General features: G+C 33.7%; 1 protein-coding gene across 1 annotated transcript; it reads right to left on the reverse strand.

Annotated features, from left to right (window-relative positions):
* Positions 1-275: 275 nt before the first annotated feature.
* On the reverse strand, positions 276-12,511 carry LUM (lumican). Its single transcript, XM_074271120.1, has 3 exons — positions 12,001-12,511; positions 6,466-7,357; positions 276-1,131 (listed from the first exon to the last, which is right to left on the reverse strand). The coding sequence occupies exons 2-3, from the start codon at positions 7,334-7,336 to the stop codon at positions 977-979; spliced, it is 1,026 nt and encodes a 341-aa protein (XP_074127221.1). The 5' UTR covers positions 7,337-7,357; positions 12,001-12,511; the 3' UTR covers positions 276-976.
* Between the last annotated feature and the right edge of the window lie 9,105 nt (positions 12,512-21,616).

The raw sequence follows: 21,616 nt of genomic DNA on the forward strand, positions 1-21,616 counted from the left end.
CAACAACAAGAAAACAACAAAAAAAAATTCCGATGTAAATATGTACTTATTATACAAAACTGGGAGAGGTAATTAATATCTAAATAACTTACTATGTTATAAGTTAGATTTAAAGGCACATTGAAACTACAAAAAAGGAACAATTTATTTAGTTGATAACCTTACATTAAAATTGTTAAAACTATGAAAGCCTTCAACTATCTTTGATCATAACCCATCATTTAAATCTTTAAAACAGCAAAATATATTTTCAAAGGCTATTGACAACACAGTAATATTTTTGCTATGTTTTATTTTTAATTAGAGGAGTAAGCATAGCATGCAAATAATTGAACAGAAACATGTATAAATGACTTACAGTGAAATAATCATTCTAACTGAGAAAAATCTCACTACGTAAGTGCACATGTAAAAAATTTTTTAAATGAAAATACTTCCATCCATTCATGTTGGTCTCAAGATTTTAGTTAAATAGGTTTCAAAATGAGCATTTGCTGGTAGAAACTTTAATTCGATTTAACAAATATCATTTTTGGTGCTTTAATATGCAGAAGAACAATGAATTAAGGTTAGTGAAAGGGATTTACTTTGACTCAACAGTTAAAGCTTTGGGCCTTTTGAGTTAATATTTGGATATCCCAAATGCACCTGGTTTCCTTGTCACTTGAAAAGGGTGACATTACATGATATTTGGGAGACTTGCAAAGTTAACAAAATTCACAAAAAGCACTCAGTGCTATATGTATGTGTGTGTTTGTGATGAAGCAGGCCTGCCTTTCATCATATTTCTTTTTAAAAAAGTCAGTTATAATGTTTACAAAACATTTTCCCACAGATCATAACATTTTAGTAGTAAACATCAATAAATTTGCTAGTAAAGAAATGGAGACTGCTTGGAAATCCTAACTGAAAAGTGTTATTCTTAGACATCTCTAGTATGAACACTTTATAAGGAATTCTGGGATTGGCCAAGATCTCATTCCAGCGTGATGTCGTTGGCTACCCGAAGACAATCATACATTTCTGATGGCAGTTTAGCTCGATTGATGAGGTTGCCATCCAGCCGTAGATGTTTTACCTTGGAATAGGACATAGGTCCCAAAATCCTGCAAAAACTCTTCACTTCAAATTCTGGAAGACAAAAACAATAGGGAAACTTAGAAACCTGCTTTGTACAGACTTTGAAAACATCCAATAGAACAACCTATGATTATAATATAGTAATTATGTTACTAATCTTCAACAAGAAAAAATATTAATTTCCCCAAACTAAGGCATTAAGGGATAAACTGCAGCTCTGCAATTGGAAGAAGCCACTAAGTATACCATTCTCATTTCACAATAGGAAACTGAGACTTGAATTCATATTTTTGATCTGCAGTTTAGTGTCCCTTCCTCTATACCATACTTTTGAGAACCATATTAAAGAAAAAAATCTATATCAAAAAGGGAAAAAAACAAAATCAAGTAAAATAAAGAAAACAAAATTCATGGAGCAGACATAAAACTACTTTCTTTCCTCTGTCACAGGCATGGATGAATTTTTAAAAACTAAAACAGAAGAACTACCAGGATGGAGCTGAAAAATTAAAATAGGGAAATTATACATTTTACAGATTTCTTGCATAACTTTCATTGTAGTTTGCCACATAATAGGCAATTAAATGTTTATTGATTGATAGATATTTGGCTCCAGAATCAGAATGACTTGGTTTAGAACCCATGTCTGATAGTAACCATGAACTCCATTCTGGCAAATGTCTATGATTCTATAAGCTAAAGGATCTTTAACTTTTTTTCCCCTTAGATTGAGTCTCTTTACCACAGGCATTTAATAAATCCTTACTATGTGTTGGGCACTGTGCTAAATGTGTTACAAATGTGATCAAACAGAAGAAAGAAAAAAGAAAAGGAAGGTAAGAAGGAAGGAAGAAAGAAAGGAAGAAAGGAAGAAAGGAAGGAAGAAAAGAAAAGAGAGAGAGAGAGAGAGAGAAGGAGGAAGAAAACTACTCAATGTCCATATATTTATTGATTTATTGGATGTGAGGCATTACTCTAGGGAGTGGAAGGTCAAGATCAGAAGCCAGGTGAGACCTAGAGTCTAAGCAGAACAGAACATCAATGATAGGGAAAATGCTTTTGGTACCTCCTCCCAATTTTTTTATTATTATTTTCAAATTTTATTTCCTAGTACTTGGTCTACTTAGTAACTATTATTTTCTTCCATTTTATAGTATACCAAATAGTTTCACCCAATGAATACAGTTCATTGGTGACTGAAAAGCTTTAGACCAGAGAGGAATGCATGGATCAAAAGAAGATTGGAAAAGGGAAGTCTTTCCTTTGTAGTGAAATATTTTGGTGATGATTTATCTGTTGGAAAAAATAGTACAGATCTTCCCTTCTTTAGTCAAAAAATACTTTCACTAAGTTCCCTTTACCATTGCTCATACAATGTGGTTTTTGAGACCACAATGACTCAAACTGAAATATTAGATGACATCTGTATTTGAATAAACTGTATTTAATGATATGATGCAATCATAAATTTGAAAAAAATGATTTGTAGTTGGGGTTTCTTGGGGATAATGTTATGAAAAAGTGTGTGTGTGTGTGTGTGTGTGTGTGTGTGTGTGTGTGTGTGTGTGTGTGTGTGTGTGTGTGTGTAGGGGTGGAGAGTCTCTTGACATAGGGAAAAGCACAAGACAGAACGACCTCGGTTCCAATCTGACCTTACACTTTCAACATTCTGTCTGTGCGACTTTGGATGAGTCACTTAACTTTCCAAGACATTAATTTCCTCCTCATTTTATAAAATGAGGGAGTTTGCATAGTCTTCAAGGTTCTTTCTAGTATTTTTTCTTTGTTCCCTGTTTTTCAATTTGTAAAACACATTCTTCATATGCACCATCTTATATGATGCTTTCAATAAGTCTGTAGCAGGGAACACATAAATTATTATCCCTGATAGATGAAAGCAAGGTTTAGAGGGGCAAATGAGGGAACAAGGAATTAAACAAAACAAACAAAAATAATGTATACCATCTACCTTGTACAGTTGTTTCAGGAGAAATATTTATGAGCATTAAAGTGTCAATTCACTAATTATTGCTAATTAACAAAACCAGAACTTGGACCTATGTATTCTGAGTCCTAGATCAGGGCACTTTCCACCAACGCATTCAAATGTGGTCATTCTATACTCCTTGAAGTTGGCTTCCATGCTATCCTCAAGCTATGAGAGGCACTATGATACAGAACTCAGCACTATAGCAGCAATCTGGTCTAATCTTATGTAGGTTGTGGTATACTTGTGGAGGACATTATGGTTGCCAACTGTGATAGTCAGCACTTTCTTGACTTGACAGTGATCCAGAGGTAATGCAGAATTAGCCCCGTCTAATGGCCAAAATAATAATACATCAAGTAATAACAACCCAATGCTGCTGGTTGTTTCCAAATAAAATTCCATAGCACAATGAAATGTTGCTAACTTTAACTAATTGAAGTTGGGATATAAGGAAGAGCAAAATGACAATGGAAAGTTTTGAATTATAGAAACTTAAAAAAATATATACATTTTCCCAGGTATATTTATTTAATTTGTTGAAATGGCCAAATATTTCTAAGTGGATTATTTGCTCAGCTTGATATTATTACTTTCTTTCCACTACTACCACCACCACTATCAGTATTATTATTACTCCTCTTATTTATTGTTGTTGTTCAGGTATGTCCCATTCTTAATGACCTAATTTGAGGGTTTTCTTGGCCGAGATACCGAAGTGGCTTGCCATTTCCTTCTCTAGCTCATTTTTTTACAGATGAGAAAACTGAGGCAAACAGGGTTAAGCAACTTGTCCAGAATCACACAATTTTAAGTGACTGAGGCCATTTTGCAGATAAGTAAAATAGATGGCCTATTCATATATTATTTTCCCAATTCACATATAAGTAAATAGCCAGTTTTTCCCCTTTCACAGAAAAATAGATTAAATGATTTTTTCCATTCCATTCATAAGTTCCTATAAAGCTTTATAGAAAATTAAGGCATCATGGCATAGTATATATAGGATTGACTTTGGAATCATTGTGATCTACTGATCTTGATTCAGTCTCACTTTTTAAAGAAGTCGCAAAACCTAATTGCCCTAGCTAGGGCTAACTCTCAGGTTTTGAGTTAGAAAATAATTGTTATTCTTTACCAGGTGTTTTCACCAGATGACATGAGAAAAAAAAATAGGGGAATTAAAGTTCATTGGAGAAAAATGATTTGTCCATGGTCATATAGCTAGCAAAATCTAAGCTCAGAAACAACCCAGGTCTCTTAACTAAATCTGATGCACTTTCTAATATAAAAGCTAAAATATTACATTTTAAAAGCAATATCACATCTTAGAGGGAATATGATATAAAATATTAAGTACTAGACTTAGAAGTAGGAAAATCTGAGTTTGAATTCTATCTCAAATACTTAACAAACTATATAACTCTAGGCAGGTAATTCAACGTTTTTAGAACCCATTCCCCTCATCTGAAAAATAAAAAAAAATATTGTAAAATATGTACTAAGACCTCTTCCAGAGATAAAATTATGGTTTCCCAACCATATCAATAGTATATTCTTTTTCTTACACCGACGAAATAGTTCCCTATAAATCATAGGATGCTTTTATTTTGATAGACCCTTAAGGTTCTCCAGTGCTAATTTCTCATTTTACATATTAAGAAATTGAGGCAAAGAGAGATTAATTTTCTTTCTCAAGTTAATATAAATCACTCAGGGAAGAACTAGAAATAGGGACTAACTTTGGGGTTCATTATACTAGAGTATTGAAAATGTGAGTATGAATAACTAGATCTCAGTACAATTCATGGTTATAACCAGATTAGTCTACCATATCACTTTTAAGCTTCTCAAAGCTAATAACATTAACAACAGCAAAGATAGATAGATAGATAGAGATGATATATTATATGATAGATGGAAAGACAGATAGACAGACAGAAAGAAAGATAGATAGAATTTATTTAGGCCTTTAAGGTTTGCAAAGAATTTTGCAAATATCTAATTTTATCCTGGAAGTGACTCTGGGAGAAAGGGTGCTATTGTTATACTTAAAATAAATGAAAATACAATAGAATATAGATATTAACCTGTGATTTTTTAAATTAATACATAGCATGCAGGGATCCTGATAGGTAGGTAGTTTAATGGATACTATTTTTATCAGAGTTTGACATCACTGTTGAAGTCAGTGAAGATGGTAAGGAAGTTGAGTTCAAATTCTGTCTCTGACACATACTAGTTTTCACCATGGCCCAGTAACTCTATCAGTGCCCCAGCCTGATCATAAAAATTAAACTATTAAATTTATTAAATTATAAGGAAATAAATTTTCATTAGATTTAAGTTGCATGTAAGTTAGTTATTTTTTTCGAAGGCAGTTAAGTGATTCTGTGCATAAAGTGCTGGGTCTGGAGTTAGGAACGCTGAGTTCAAATTTGGTCTGAGAAATATATCCGTGTGACCCTCAACAAGTCATTTCACCTTGTTTGTCTCAGTTTGCTCATCTATAAAATGAAATGGAAAAAGAATATCAAACCACTCCATTATCTCTGCCAAGAAAACCTCAAATGGGGTCGTTAAGATTCATAAATAACAGAACATCAAGAACAACACCATAGAATATATCATTTCTCCAAATTAGAGCTGTGAGCTGTAATCTTTACAAACAACTTTTTTCCTATCTCAATTATTCAATTTCAAATGATAATCATGGCTGCACTCAGTAGTTTCATATTATTTGCAAACCAAATCTAGCTGGAGGGCAGTCCCCAATTCCTTTGGAGCAGACGCTACTTTTTTCTGTGTCATGGCCCCTTTAGAAGAGTGATAAAGACTATGGACTTCCCAGAATGTTTTGTTGTTGTTGTTGTTGAAAATGGAAAATACTGATAAATTTTAGTTAGGAGTCAATGAAAATATATTATTTTTTACTATTCAGATTTATATATCTATTGAACTCCAGAGTAAAAACCTTTGCTTTAGATGGCAAGGACATAGTGGGCATGAAAATTTAAATTATAATAATTTCCTAATTTTTATTTTTTAAATCAGCATCATTGAACCAGATACTTGTGGTTTTGGGTAAACTGTGCTCTGTGTAAGAATGAGATGACTCCCTAAGCAGGGAGGATAATTCTAGTCTTCTTTCTCAATTATTTATATAGGCTAATCATTGAACAAGGTTTCTTAGGACATTTGTTATCATTGTTGATAATATATGGATCTTGTTAGAGTTCTAACCAAAAAGCTTAGAGGAAGTGGGAAGCAAGGCTGGAAAAATTTCCATCTCAACCTTCAGAAGGGGACCCAAATATATGTGTTATTAAAAATGTGGCATTTATGTTTATGGTCATAGTGAATATATCCATGAAATAAGGACATGGATTTGAACTTACTATCAATCTCATTGACCTCGAGATAATAATTTTCAAGGTTTTCATTGACAGCTGGGATTTTCTTCAGTTTGTTATAGGAGAGATCCAGCTCAATGAGAGTAGAGACATTAAAAGAATTGCCCGGGATTCCACCATCAGCCAACTCATTATGAGACAGCCGTAGATACTGCAGGGCACTGAGACGCTTGAAATACTCATCAGGTATATTGCTGATTTTATTGTTGTCCAAGTAGAGTGTCAGCAGAGAAATAGGAAGTCCAGTGGGCAGCTTGGACAGCTGATTGAAGCTCAAATCAAGATATTCAAGTTTCTTCAAGCCTTTAAAAGCTGCTGAGACTGCGTCCTCTTTCAATTGGTTGTGCTGTAGGTTGACAAAGGTCAGGTTGATGAGCCCCTCAAAGTACCCAGGTGTGATCTTAGTGATTTTATTATAGGCTAGTTGCAGGTCATCGAGAGATTTGGGAAGGGGGCCCACCACTTCAGTCAAGTTGTTGTGATTGATGTGTAGTTTCTTGAGCTGTTTCAACTTTGAGAAGATTTTCCCCTTGATCTTGGAGTTTTCCAAGCGGTTGTTATCAAGGATGAGCCACTGTAGATCAGTCACGTTCTCAAATGCTTTTTCTTCAATGGACTCAATCATATTATTCCGGAGATAAAGATACTTGATCCCAGGAGGTATGATGGGCATGGTTTTTAGTTTCAGCTCATCACAATACATAGCCGTTGGGTAATTTATTGGACAGTTACACTCTGGGGCACAGTTTGGTGAAGACAGCTGGTACATGGCAAAAGGATAGTCAAAGTCATAGTAATCATGACAGTTGATTCCACTGATCAATGCCAAGATGAGAAGGAATGCATTTAGATACATCTTCCTGAAGTATTCTGGACCCTAAGTAAGGGAAAAAATAAATACCATTATGTATCATATCATAGGATCAGAGATCTAGAGGTAGAAAAGGATCCCAGATACCATCTTAGTCACCTCTCTCTCTCTTTTTTTTAACAGATTAAGAAACTGAGGTCCAGAGAGGAAGAATGACAGGATAATAGATATAGAATTTCAAATCCAACCCCCTTTATTTTGTAGATGAATAAAAGCAAGATTTAGGGACAATATATGACTTAGGATAATAGCTGTAAAACTGCAAGGGACTTTAGAGGCTATCTCATCCATCCCCCTTTATTTTGTAGATGAAAAAAAATGAGATTCAGGGAGGAAAGACTTAGGATAATAGCTGTAGAACTGCAAGGGACTATAGAGGCTATCTCATCCATCCCCCTTTGTTTTGCAGATGAATAAAAGCCACATTTAGGGAGGAAAAATGACTTGGGATAATAGCTGTAAAACTGCAAGGGACTTTAGAGACTATCTCATGCGTTCATTTTTATTTTATAGATGAAAAAAGGAGATTCAGGGAGGAAAATGACTTGGGATAATAGCTGTAGAACTGCAAGGGACTATAGAGGATATCTCATCCATCCCTCTTTATTTTGTAGATGAACAAAAGCGAGATTTAGGGAGGATGAATGACTTAGGAAAACTGGTTCTTGAATATAGAAATAAAAGTATCTTAAAGAATATCTTTAAAAGCAGCTAGGGGGCATACCAATATTTTGAGCAATGGATCCATCCTAAGGAATACTTAAGTTCAAATCTGGTCTCAGATACTTACTAACTGGATTGCTGTAGGCAAGCTACTAAGTCTTTATCTGCTCCATTTTCCTTAAAAGTAAACTGGAATCATAATTATACTTGCCTCACAGAGTTATTGTAAAGAAAAAATGAAATAATATTTGTAAAGTGCTCTGTAAAACTTAAAATAATATTAATATATAATAAATAATAATGCTATATAAATATGTATATTGTTACATAAGTATAATATAATGCTATCTAAATGTTAATCTATTATAAGGTTAAATTATATATATATATTAATACTGTATAAATATACATAATGCTGTTGTATATTGTAGTGCTATATAAATGGCAATATATTATCATCTTACCTAACTTTCTTGTTTTGCAAATAAGGAAACTTGGAAGCATGTGGGTAATATATTGGATTGAAAACGAGATCTGAAGTTAAGAAGATCTGAGTTCAAATCACTAAGTGCCTTAGTCATTAACTCATTTAACTTCTTGAAACCTTAGTTTCTTCATCTGTCAAAATGTGTACAATGTTTGTCACTATCTTTCCAGGTTGTTATGCAGAGTTGATGAGAAAAAATATAGAAAGCACTTTAATATGCTATGTAAATAAATGTTAGTTATTATTTGCATTGCTATTACCAAAGGAGACCCAAGGAAATATAACCATGTAAAGGGATTTTAGTGCACCCCCCCTTATTTTTAATATACAAAGAAATGAAATCCAGAGATTTTAAGTGACTTGTACAATATTCATATAGGTAGTAAATAGAAAAAATGGGATTTGAATCCAGATCTTGGTTCTCTCATTGTGTTATATTCCCTCTTTTTTGCCCCAAATCACAAAATATGATTATTTCTCTTTCAAATTTAGTGTGGAATGTTTATGAGAATCCTCAAACCCCTTTTATTTATTACAAAGAATCCTAGGTATATCATTATGATAACTTAAAGAAAGAAAATTATTTCAATGACCAACTTTTATTGTATTATTTCTGAAGAAAATAAATGAGTTATATTGGATGCTTTTGTGCCCCCTTCTGGGCTGTGCATGGAACAGTTTTTCCAGTCAGGTACACTAAGACCTTCCTCTGCAAAGCTGCAGTGACCCTTTGAAGTCCAGGCTACTATGGCTGGCCATTGCTTTGAAAAGAATGAAGGGCAAAGGCAACCATTTAAAAAATCTTCCTGATCTCCTATTTTAGTATTGCATCAGGAAGAACTACTGCAGTTGGGGAAGAATTGAGATCTTGGAACACAACCAGGGTCATGGGACCAGTGTAAGCCCATCAGTAATGGGATTTTGCTTCTTTGAGAAAGGTTGTTTAGCATTATTGCAGAATCAGGGGCTAGAGACAAGAATATTTTGCAGAATCCTGCAAGATGAGGCTGTGTTTTTGGATGATTTTAGTTATTTTTGGGTGCATCCTAATGGAATTCTTCAGCAAATAACCTTTTGTAAGACACATCAATTTGTTGGAATTGAACAGTGTACAAAATCATGCTTTTAACACACAGAGATAAACTGAGAATATTCCTAATCTCTTTTTGTGATTCAAACTTGTCTTTCTCAGGAATCTGCAACTTCTCAACTGGCATTCTGCCATAATCTTAACGGGCAGGAATCATTACTTCAATTTGTCATGGTTATTCTGAATAGAAGTGGGAGGGAGAGGGATTTCAATAAAAATTGGATTTTATCATAGGAGCAAAAGAAATGCAGAGTCTTGGAATTAGAGTCATAAAGATCTGGGTTCAGATACTACTTTAAGCATTTACTATATAATCCAAGACAAAACATTTAATATCTTAGTGTATCAATTTCCTCAGTTGTAAAAAAGAAGGTTGAATTAGATGGCCTCTGAAGTTCTTTTTATGTCTAGCTATATTGTCCTATAATCTTTACAAAATGTGTGGCCTTGGGGCAGTCACCTAAATTTTCTTATGTATAAAATGAGAGATCAGATAAGATGGTTCTGAGACCACTTCAGGTCTCATGATTTTAAATTTTAAGATGTAATAAAATCTTAGAGATAATGAGGGTACAGTAGATGGCAGGGGGAGGGATTGGAGACTGAAAAAGCTTGAGAAAAAAGTGTGTAATCAATATATTTCACCCGACTGTGATAGAGATAAGTAAGAGTACAGAATCACAGAATTGTGAGGAAATTTTGAAAGTTAAGTGAAGAAATTTAGAGTCACACCGAGTTTCTAAGTTCTTGATCCTGCTTTCTATTACAGTGTGGCTACTCTCACATACCTAATGAAGTCAGGAAGGTCAGAAGTGTATGCAGAATGAAAGATGAATGGAGGCCTTAGGGAATGTGTTGGAATTGGGTCTTTGCAAGATGGGGAGTCATGGGAGAACAAAGCCTGCATTTGGCAGAACCAGTTTTAAAACAAGATGAATCCCATGATATTCAACACTATCCTTCTTTGAGGCATGTTAAATTAACTTAAGATGTGCAGAATACATGAGTCTGTACTGTTTTCACTTATAGCACTGAAATACCTTTATCAGTCAAATACAATAGCTCAACAACTTATTAGAAATATTCTGAATGTAGATGCTAAATAGCAAATTGTGCTTGCTGACTAAACTTGGCTAAAACAGTAGTTACGTAGCATTGCAAAGAAAGTAACCAATGGTGATATCTCCATGTTCCCTTCCCCACCAAAAAAAAAAATTCATTTCACATAGACATGTTTATTTTTGATCAGTAAGATATTTATAGCCTATAACTATTTACTTCATTGCAGAAATTCTTTTTATAATAGTTCAAGAGAGGAAAGAAAAGTACTTTCATATTTTTTGGTGGAGACTGAAGGAAGAAATAGAAATCAAACATGACTTTGCACCTTTAATGAATCTTCTGTGAAGACAGATATTGGCAATCCTTTGTTTTTCTTAATTTTTACCAAGATGTTTGTTGACTACAAAAGAAGCACTATTATGGGGGAGGGAAGAAAAGAGGGCTATATGAAATAATCCTGTAAAATCCTTTGCAAAAGTTAAAGCTCTATATAAATCCATAGAATCATTAGTATTAGCTAGTATTACATTCTTTTCTGGTTTCTACAATATTCTTTTCAGAAATAACCCAGGGATCACATCCTCAAAGCATTATGAAAATCAATGAAAGCAGAGTAGAATAGTGAATGGGTCGCCAGATGTGGATCCAAGGAAATCCCATCTCAGATTGTGATCTCACAATGTGATTTTTTTATGACTCAGTTTCCTCATCTGCAAAATAGGAGATTTAGACTGCATGGCCTCTCATGTCTCTTCCAACTTTCCATCTGTTAATTTATGAATCTAAGGTAATTTATCCAATGGAGAGTTTATGGAAAAGCTCTATCTCTGTATCCTGCACCAATTTTTTTTAGTATAAATTTGTAATGGTAATGAATTCATTTAAAATTATTTGGAACTTTGTTTTAACTATAAGCTGCCTTAATTAAAAGTCATTCCAGTGAAAATAATGTGGAGGTAAAGAAATCTAAATTCCAGTAATGTGCTCTGGATCCTGTTTAATGTCACCATTCTCTCTTTCCAACCATAAAGTCTTCTTAAAAGTACCCTTCCCCAATAAAACAGAAAATGCTGTGTACAGTTCTTCTCTCACTCATAAAACATGGAAGGTATTTTCCACAAAATATGAAAGCAACTAGACAAAATCTTGATTTGCTGTTCTCACTCTTACTGGCAAAGTTGCTGGGACATTTTTTTTTTCTGTTCTTGGGACAAAACTCTAACCAACTATCCAGGTTTCTCTCTCTCTCTCTCTCTCTCTCTCTCTCTCTCTCTCTCTCTCTCTCTCTCTCTCTCTCTCTCTCTCTCTCTCTCTTCTCTCATAGTTAAAACTCTCAACAGGGCTTACCTTACTGCCTTGAAGCTGCTGTCTTCAATTCCCAGACCAGATGCAATAAGGATCAGGATCACCCAATACACGCCGTGAACTGTGTCAGTACAGAACTGACTGCCAGATTCTTGGTGATACAAGAGCTGTGTGTGTGTGTGTGTGTGTGTGTGTGTGTGTGTGTGTGTGTGGTGGGGAACACCAGCCCAGTCAGGCCGTCCTCTGAATGGAGTTATGTCATCGTGGTTGAGCCTCTGGTGTGGAAGTAGCAAGTCCTGATCTTTAATGAAGTGCAGGTGGGCCCCTTATCCAAGGACAGCCCAGCTGGTCTCCCTATGGAACGGAGAAGAGATATGCATTGAACTGAACACAGATTGCAGACAGTCTCTACTTTTTGCAGAAGGTATGCAAGTCAAAACGTGGATATTTCAGTTGCAGCCAGAATTTTCCCTGTCCGACATCATTCTTTTTTTTTTATCAGCTTCCTGACTCATTCTCACTGCTTAGTTTGGATTTCCACCACGTCAATGGCAGAATAATTGTGTATCTTCAACAAAAACAAAATAGCTCAAATTAAAAGCACTCTAGAGTCTCTTTAAGAGACAGAAAGCACAGGTCAATTTAATGTGATCCAGTTCAAGTCAATTGAATTTGACAAATATTCATTATGTGCAAGACAATGTGTACAGAAGATGAAAAAAAAAACAAAAATAAATCGCCAAGTTCCCTCAGGGAACTTTCATTCTATCAAGGAGGATCCAATGTGAACATGATTTGAGTATTTAAGTATATGTAAAAATTTGAATTGTTCTTTGTCCTTTGATTTTGAAGAGGACCACTGATATTGTATTGGGAGTAACCAAAATATTTTAATATATTGAAATAGTCAATCAAATAGAATGGTCATTAATTTTCTTATTCTCTTCAAATAGGTGAATTTTAACAATTTCATGCTGTAACAAGTTGTGGTGGAAAGCAGGTAGTGATATTGGGCTTGGAGTTAGTAAGTCCCAGGTTCAAATTCAACCACAAATGTCCACTAGCTATGTGACCCTGAACAAATCACTGAAAGTCTCTAGGCTTTAGTTCCTCAATTGAAAAATGAGGAGGTTGGATTTGATGATCCTAGAGATCCCTTTCAAATCTAAATCTATAGTCCTATGCTTTCCCTTCATATATCTATATCTATATCTATCTATGTCTATCTCTATATCTATATTTATATCTCTATCTATCTATAGATATATATCTATATAGATAGATATAGATAGATAGATATAGATAGATATCTATCTATCTATAGATAGATAGAGATAGAGATAGAGTTATAGATAGATAGCGATATAAATATAGATATAGAGATAGATACAGATATGTATATATCTATATATAACTCTTGCCTATGAGTTCCCAAAAGTTTGCAAAAAACCCATATACTGGAAATCTGCTTGATTCTTATTCTTGACATTATGAAGATGCTAATATTTGTTTGCCATATATATATATACAAAATATTCATTGTTACAACATTACAAAGCTCATCTTCTCTTCTTAACATGTTTCCCTTATGATATCTTGTTACTGTTCCATTATAGTTTCCCACTGATTGCTTACAACCATTATATAGCTTCAGAGATAGTTATACTCCACATCCTGTTGCCAAACAGAAGCAACAGTAATGGAATGATCTTAAAAAGTTGAAATAAATGAATAGAATATAGGGGAAGTTGATGATCATGAAATCACAGATTTAGAAATCATAGGAATCTATTGACTTTTGCAATTTCTTTTAGGGTTCAGTTCAAATACAATTTTTCTGCAATAGATTTTTTCTAGAGTCTCCTACTCCCATTTATACACGTGCTCACACACATATTCTTGTATGTTATCTATATGGTCATTACCTAGTTATCATGATCATTATCTAGTTATCTACATGGTCATCATAGTGTGAACTACTTGTACGTAGGAACCATGTGTTTCCCTCTATTACTAATGCTTCACAATGCCAAGCATATAATAAATATTGAATAAATGTTTTTTAACTGATGACATCATATTATTGATAGAGCACTGATTTTGGAATCTGCACACATAGGTTCAATCTCAACCCTGATGGATATTTCCTGATATTTTTTTTGTGTCTTTGAGCCCCAGTTTCTTCATCTATAAAAGAAGGATCTTGGATGGGCTAGATGGCTTCCAAGGTCCCTCATATCTAAAGGTGTACTGAAATCAGCTCAAGCTGGCTCATGAAAGCTAAACGCTAAATTTTGAGTGTGAGCTTCTCAGAAATCAAGTGCAACAAATTAGGGTTTGATTTACTGTATTGTTGACTTCTAACTTTAAAGTGATGGAGAGAGTGTTAATAGAGAATTAACTTGGAAATATGTCATGTGTACTTTTCCCCTCAGAAAGCCAGTTGTTCAGTATTTACCAACACATACCAGCTTCTAGCTCAATATCTATAAAACTTAATCATCTAGCCCCACCTCCTCATTTTCCAGTTTAAGAAAGTGGAACCCAAAGATTTTAAATGATTCAAAAAAGACCATTCAAGTAGTAACTGGAATAAAAGGAGGGGAACTTAGATCCTTTTGTTCTAAATACAGTACTTTAGAATATCAAGGAAGACATAATGAATGAGATAGTACTTACTCTTGAAGGACAATAGAGACACAGAATGGAAGAGATGAAGAAGGAGCACATGCTAGAATACTTCTGATTTTTTATTTGATTCTTTTTTCTTTCCCGTCATCCCTTTTTTCATCCACCCCTCTTTTCTTCCTCTCTCTATTCCTCCCTTCCTTCCTTTATTTGCCTCCTTCATCCTTCTTTTCTTTCTTCCTTTCTTCTTTCTTTCCTTCTTTTCTTTCTTCCTTCCTCCCTCCCTCCCTTCCTTTCTTCTTTGCTTTATTCTCTTCCTCCCTCCTTTCCTTTTGTACTTCTCTCTTTCTCCCTTACTTCTTCCTTTCCTCCCTTATTTCTCCTCCCTCTTCTATCCCTCTTTTCTTTTTTCTTTTCTTTCTTCCTGTTCACTCTCCTTTCCTTTCTTCCTCCCTCCCTTTCTCCATTCTTCTCCCATCTCTTCTTCCCTCCTTACTTCACTTACTTTATTTCTCCCTCCTCTTTCTTTCCATTCATTCCTTCTTTTTTCTTCTTTCTTCTTCTATTCTTCCCTTCCTCAATCCCTCTGTTCCATTCTTTCCTGCCTTCGTCCTTTCCTTTCCATATTCTATTAGGAAATGACCCTTTATTCTTCCTTTGGTCCATTCACTTACAATTTTAAATCGTTTATGGTATGGTTAGATTTTTATTTTAGGAGACTTATGTTGACATTTGAATGGAAGAAGAATTAGAAAAGAGGGGTAGGAAACAGGAAGATCACTTTCGAAGTATTCTCAATAAAGTTATCCCTTTCACATCATAACTTTCCCCATTGTGATTTTGATATATTGCAGATCAGCATAAGAAATTAAATTAGTATTTTTGAAGGGGTTTTGTGGAATGCACAGACAACATATGAATACAGAAAAGAATTTAGAAACACAGAAATACACAGTAAATATGTATAGTATTATGTAATATCAACATACTTTAGTTTTAATAAAATGATAATTCTCATGGTACAAAGGGAAAGCCAAAAAATTTTATACAAATTTTCCAGATTATGGGGGCATTGGGCACTACACCCTAACTTTGTAATATGAAAGGGATAATTGTAGTTTAAGAAAGAGATCTTAAAATCCTGAACTATGGTGTTAGCTATATAAATAGAGAGGAAATGGTTATGAACGATATTATAGAGGTAACATCAAGGGTTTTTAATTGATTAGAAATAGTAAAGGGGGAAACTAATCTCTTATAGAATAACTCTAAGATTATAATTCAGAGTTCCAAACAATATAGCTGGTACACTTAACAAAAAGAAGGAAATTTAGGCACAGCTAGATAATACTGGTCCTGAAGGCAGGAGAACCTGAGTTCAAATCTGCTCTTAGACACTAAACATTATGTGCCTCTAGACAAGTCACTTGACTCAGTTACCTCTCAAAAAACAAAACAAAACAAACAGAAAAAAAAAAAAACAGAAACAAAGAAGGAAGTTTGGAGGAAGGGCAGTTTTAGTGAGGAAGAACATAAATTAATTCACTTTTCAACACTGAATTTAGCATAGCTATTAAATAAACAGAAAAGGGGATTGTGTTAATGCATGCATGAAAACAACAAATATATTAGAGATTTGATAATGACCTTCCCTCTGGAACTCTTATGCTTTGTACATCTCTTATTGCTTATTGTACAAATTGTGTTAATGGTTTTCTATGTTTACAATTTGCCCTCATCTAGAATGTATGTTCCATTAGGTCTTGAGATCTATGTTTTTTTGTAATCCTTGCATCTTTATCTTCACTAATTCACCATTCTAAGTGTCTAGGAAATGTTTCTTGTATAAACAAGAATTGTAAATATAAAAGTATTGACTAATATTATCTATTAGTATATTGTTGTATTGAATATATTTTCCTCCTTATCTTTGATTCCATCATATAATGACTTTTTGAGAAGTTTTTTTTCAGCTTGGAATACAAGGATTTGGCAGAAATTGAGTCATGTAACAGCTTGAGCTCAATGGACACTATGCAGTCACGGGGGGAACAATTTTCAATCTATAATTAGGATATAAAGAAAAGAGTTCTATAGAATCTATTCCTTAATTTTTATTGAAATATTTTTATATCATTAATTCTCAACATTTCCAAAGATCTATCCTTATAATGTGTACTCTATATAATCTCTCTCTCAGAAGATGGGCATGACCATGATGAAGTTTGATCCAGAATTGATTAAATAAATTGGAGAAGAACCATGAGAAAGTAGTAATTCAAAAACCTTTTGAAAAGGGATTATCAAGGAGAAATCCATGACTGATAGATTCAAAGACTTCAAAGAGGTCAAGAAGAAGGGAAATCATATCCCATTACATTATAATCATATTCCACAATATCCAAGTCTCAAAACTTATTTCATTCTTCATCAATGGTTGTATGTAATCTTTTTGAAGTCAAGAAGATGGAAGACTCAAGGAGATATGGTAACTTTAGGCCAAAAGGCATTTGGAGCTTCCTTTAGTTAAGAATGAATGAATGATGTAAAAGAATAGTATTGAGAAACTTTATTTTATCAGTTACAAATTGAAGATAAATATTGACTTTTGGCATCCTCTTTTATCATTGATGGACTTTGTACTAGCTTCTATGGTATACAAAGACTTTCACATCTGGGTTATTGACAGAATCTTCTGATTTTCTTTGTCTGCAAAGAGAACTAATTTGATCTTCAAAGGTCTGCATTTAATCAATAATCTATTTGCTATTTTTTTTATATTCCCCTTTAAGAATTCTTCCCATTCTATAAGAAAATGTTGCACTTGAATCTCAGTGATAAAAAATAGGTAATAAAGAAGGTAATTAATTAATAAACTAATAAAACTAGTGAGACTTTATTTTAGCTTATCTTACTCCTAGGAATTCACAATTTTCTACTCCTCAACTTATAATGTAGGGTCTGATTTTTCGAATAAGACAAACGAGTTGAACTACCTCTTACTTACTCAAGATAGGTCATCCATATGAAAAAAAAAAGAATTATTTTAACTAGAATGAAAATGAATCTGAAATTTATTTTGAGTTTAAGTAGGTCAATAAGTCTCTACTGTTCTGCTAGGAGAAATCTGATTCAGTAAACAGTGGTCACTCACATAATTGTATACTGCATTTTAATATTTCTCGATATACTATTATGTTTCCTGCTGCCTTCATGAATTTTCCATTGTTATTAAAAATAGTTAAGTATGACTAACCACCCAGAGCAAAAACCTCATTTGAGAGTGTATGAATCATTCCTCACCCATTCCTCTTCAAGTTCTCCAGTGAAAGGAAAGATATATTTTTTTAATTTTTTCTCTAAGATCAAGAGTGGCCACATCATTTAGTTAATCAGTCAGATAACTAGCATTTATTAAGAACTTACCAGGCATTGTTCTAAGGACTAAGGATACAAAGAAAGGGGAGGAAACAGTTCTTGATCTAAAGGAGATCTGTTGTCCCCCTAGTCTAATGGAGGAGGCAACATGTAAACAACTATATACATGCAAGATTTATGCAGGAAAGTCTGCAGATAATTTCAGGAGGAAAATAATAAAATTAAGAAAAACAGGGGTAAAGTGTTCTCTCTCTCTCAGAAGATTTTGTATTTGGTGCTGGAGGCTGTAGAAAGCCACTGGAGTTTATTGTCTAAGGAGAAGATATATTAAAGATGTTACAAAAATATAAATGATAGACTATAGTAGCTGATTAAATAAAGAGATGGTGGTGAAAGAGATAGAGCAAGTAGACTGCAAGGAGGTTCTTTGTACTCTTGACAATAATTAAGAACTTAGGAAGAAGGAAGAAGGGAAGTATGAATGTGGATAAGTCAGTTAATTACTCCCAGTTTGTTTGTTCATCTATAAAGTGGGATTATTAATAGGTCATCTTCACAAATTGTTGGAATGAGACAATATGTGTGAAATCCTTTGCAAAATTTAAACCACCATTTAGTCATTGTTGTCTATTTTTATGTTAATTCTGTGAAAGCAAAAGTTGAATGATTTTTATGCATGTAGATGGGGTTGATTTTATATACGTATGTACATATATATATATACATGTGTGTGTATATATGTATATACATATACATATACAAGAGACAAAGACAGAGAATAGAGATTGAGAAAAAAGCAAGAGAGAGGAAAAAAGAAAGAGAGGAGTGGAAAGAAAAGAGAGAGAGAGAGAGAGAGAGAGAGAGAGAGAGAGAGAGAGAGAGAGAGAGAGAGAGAGAGGGAAAGGGAGAGAGAGAATTTTATAGGAGTAAGTTAATTGCCTGAATGGAATAAGAAGAGAGTGAATTGAATTGTAGCTGGGGAATTTGTAGCATTTTTAATAACCTCCAACTCTGCCTAGAACAAAGGTTCATATTTTGTTTATATGACATCAATATTTAACACTGAGTTCTTTTGCCTTCCATATAATTTAATATTTGTGAGACTTTTTTGTCATTGCCATTCTTGTAGTATTACTTCTGAATCTTTTAGTCAAAGGCTATGGACATTTTCATCACTTTCTTGTCATAATTTCAAATTTCTCTACACAATCTTTGGACTAATTCATAGTTCCACCAAAAAGGGCATCATTGTGGCTAATCTTTCTGTAGCCCTTTTTACCATTGAGTATTCCACTGTCTTGTCAACTTTGCCAATTTACTGCTTGTGAGGTAAACCTCAGAGCTCTTCTGTTTTCCAATTCTTTTTGTAATTTGGAACATTCTTTCATATGGTTGTTAATAGTTTGCAAATTTTCTTTGGACAACTGTTTGTTCCTACCCATTACCCACTTATTCTTTGGAGTGACAGCTCATCAAAGTAGCCCTATGAAATTATAGCCTTTATTTCATCATCTCTTAGTCTCCAAACATTTTTTATTTGTGTGCACATGTGTTTTATACTTCTTAATTCTTAAAACAGTTACAATACAAATGACTTGAGAGATTACATTGTTTTATAACTCTAAACATGGATCAGTTCTCAAGATGGTCCTCCATCACATGCTGTGTTTTTGAAACTATTTTTAATATTCATATTTATTTAGTTTCTAAAAAATAAACTTTTAAACCATCACACTGCTGACAGAAACAAGGCATTATCCAACTATAGCACATCAGTCATACTTGAACTACCTGTCAAATTAATCTTCTTAAATCTGACCCTGTAACCCTACTCCCTCAATTCAATAAATTCCACTGGCTCCAAAGAGATCATAACAAAAGGAAAAGAAACCATGTGTATAAAAATTTTTGTAGTAGTCCTTTTTGTTTATTTTATTTTAATTAATTATTTTTTTTATTTTATTAAAGCTTTTTATTTATAAAACATATGCATGGGTAATTTTTCAACATTGACCCTTGCAAAAGGTTCTTTTCCAAATTTTCTGTTCCTTCCCCCCAATCCCCACTCCTAGATGCCAGGTAGTCTAATACATGTTAAATATGTTAAAATATATGTTAAATCCAGTATATGCATACATATTTACACAGTTATCCTGCTGCACAAAAAAAAATTGCATCAAGAAGGAAAAAAAACTGAGAAAGAAAACAAAATGCATGCAAACAACAACAGAAAGAGTGAAAATGCTAAACTGTGGTCCATGCTCAGTTCCCATAGTCCTCTAGAGCTCTGGATGTATATGGCTTTCTTCATCACTGAACAACTGGAACTGGTTTGAATCATCTCATTGTTGAAAAGAGCCACATCCATCGTAATTGATCATCATATAGTCTTGTTGTTGCCATGTATAATTGATCTCCTGGTCCTGCTCATTTCACTCAGCATCAGTTGATGTAAGTCTCTCCAGGCCTCTCTGAAATCATCCTGCTGGTCGTTTCTTACAGAACAATAATATTCCATGGCATTTATATACCATAACTTATTCAGCCGTTCTCCAACTGATGGGCATCCATTCATTTTCCATTTTCTAACCGCTACAAAAAAGAGTGCTGCAAACATTTTTTACACATGTGAGTCTCTTTCACTCCTTTAAGATCTCTTTGGGATATAAGCTGAATAGAATTACATAGCAGCCCTTTTTGTAAGTTTGGGAATGGCTGAGTATATTATAGTATATGAATGTTGTGGAATATTGTTGTTCTGTAAGAAACGATCAGGAGGATGATTTCAGAAAACCCTGGAGAGACTTACATGAACTGATGCTGAGTGAAGTGAATAGAATCAGCAACAAGATGATTATATGAAGATCAACTATGATGGACTTGTCTCTTTTCAACAATGAGATGATTCAAGGCAATTCCACAATTGCCACAAGGCAATTGTGATGGACAGAGCCATCTGCATCCAGAGAGGAGTATAGGGACTGAATGAGATCACAAAATAGTATTTTCACCTTTTTGTTGTTTCTTGTTTATTTGTTTTTTCTTTATCATATTTTCCTTTTTTAAACAGATTTTTCTTGTACAAGATGATAAATGTGGAAATGTGTTTAGAAGAATTGCACACATTCAACCTATATTGAATGGCTTGTTGTCCATTCAGGGGAGGAGAGGAAGGAAGAAAAATTTGAAACAGTTTTTCAAGGATGAATGTTGAAAACTATATTTGTATGTATTTTGAAAAATAAAAAGCCATTATTATTTTAGAAAGAAGCTTTTCTTGATTTCTTAAATTATAGTCTCTTCCCTATTTTGTTTATCTCAGGCATAAATTCAATTGTACCTAATTGCTTACATATTGTCTCCCTTATTACACTGTGATCCCCAGGAAGCAGAGCCTATCTTTCACTTTTTTGATACCTGATTCTTAGCACAATGTCTGGAACATAGTAGGAACTTAATAAATGCTAATTGTCTCACTTTATTTTTATACATATTTATCCCACCCATCCCCAATTACATGTCTAATTGCCCCACTTTACCAGCCTATATTTATAGATCATCTCTTTCTCTGTCTCAAATTGCTCAAATTCCACCTGGAAACTAAATTTCTTTATATACATATTTTAGTAATTGTTATTAAACCAAAGAGGTG

This window comes from Sminthopsis crassicaudata, chromosome 5, assembly GCF_048593235.1.
Source record: "Sminthopsis crassicaudata isolate SCR6 chromosome 5, ASM4859323v1, whole genome shotgun sequence".
NCBI classification, from domain to species: domain Eukaryota; kingdom Metazoa; phylum Chordata; class Mammalia; order Dasyuromorphia; family Dasyuridae; genus Sminthopsis; species Sminthopsis crassicaudata.

What these genes read in the sequence shown, in the direction of transcription:
- LUM (XM_074271120.1), bottom strand. Translation starts at nt 7,336, where the DNA reads ATGTATCTAAATGCATTCCTTCTCATCTTGGCATTGATCAGTGGAATC. An exon ending in CGAGGTCAATGAGATTGATA is followed by an intron (nt 1,132 to 6,465) that starts GTAAGTTCAAAT and finishes TTTGTCTTCCAG; the next exon opens with AATTTGAAGTGAAGAGTTTT.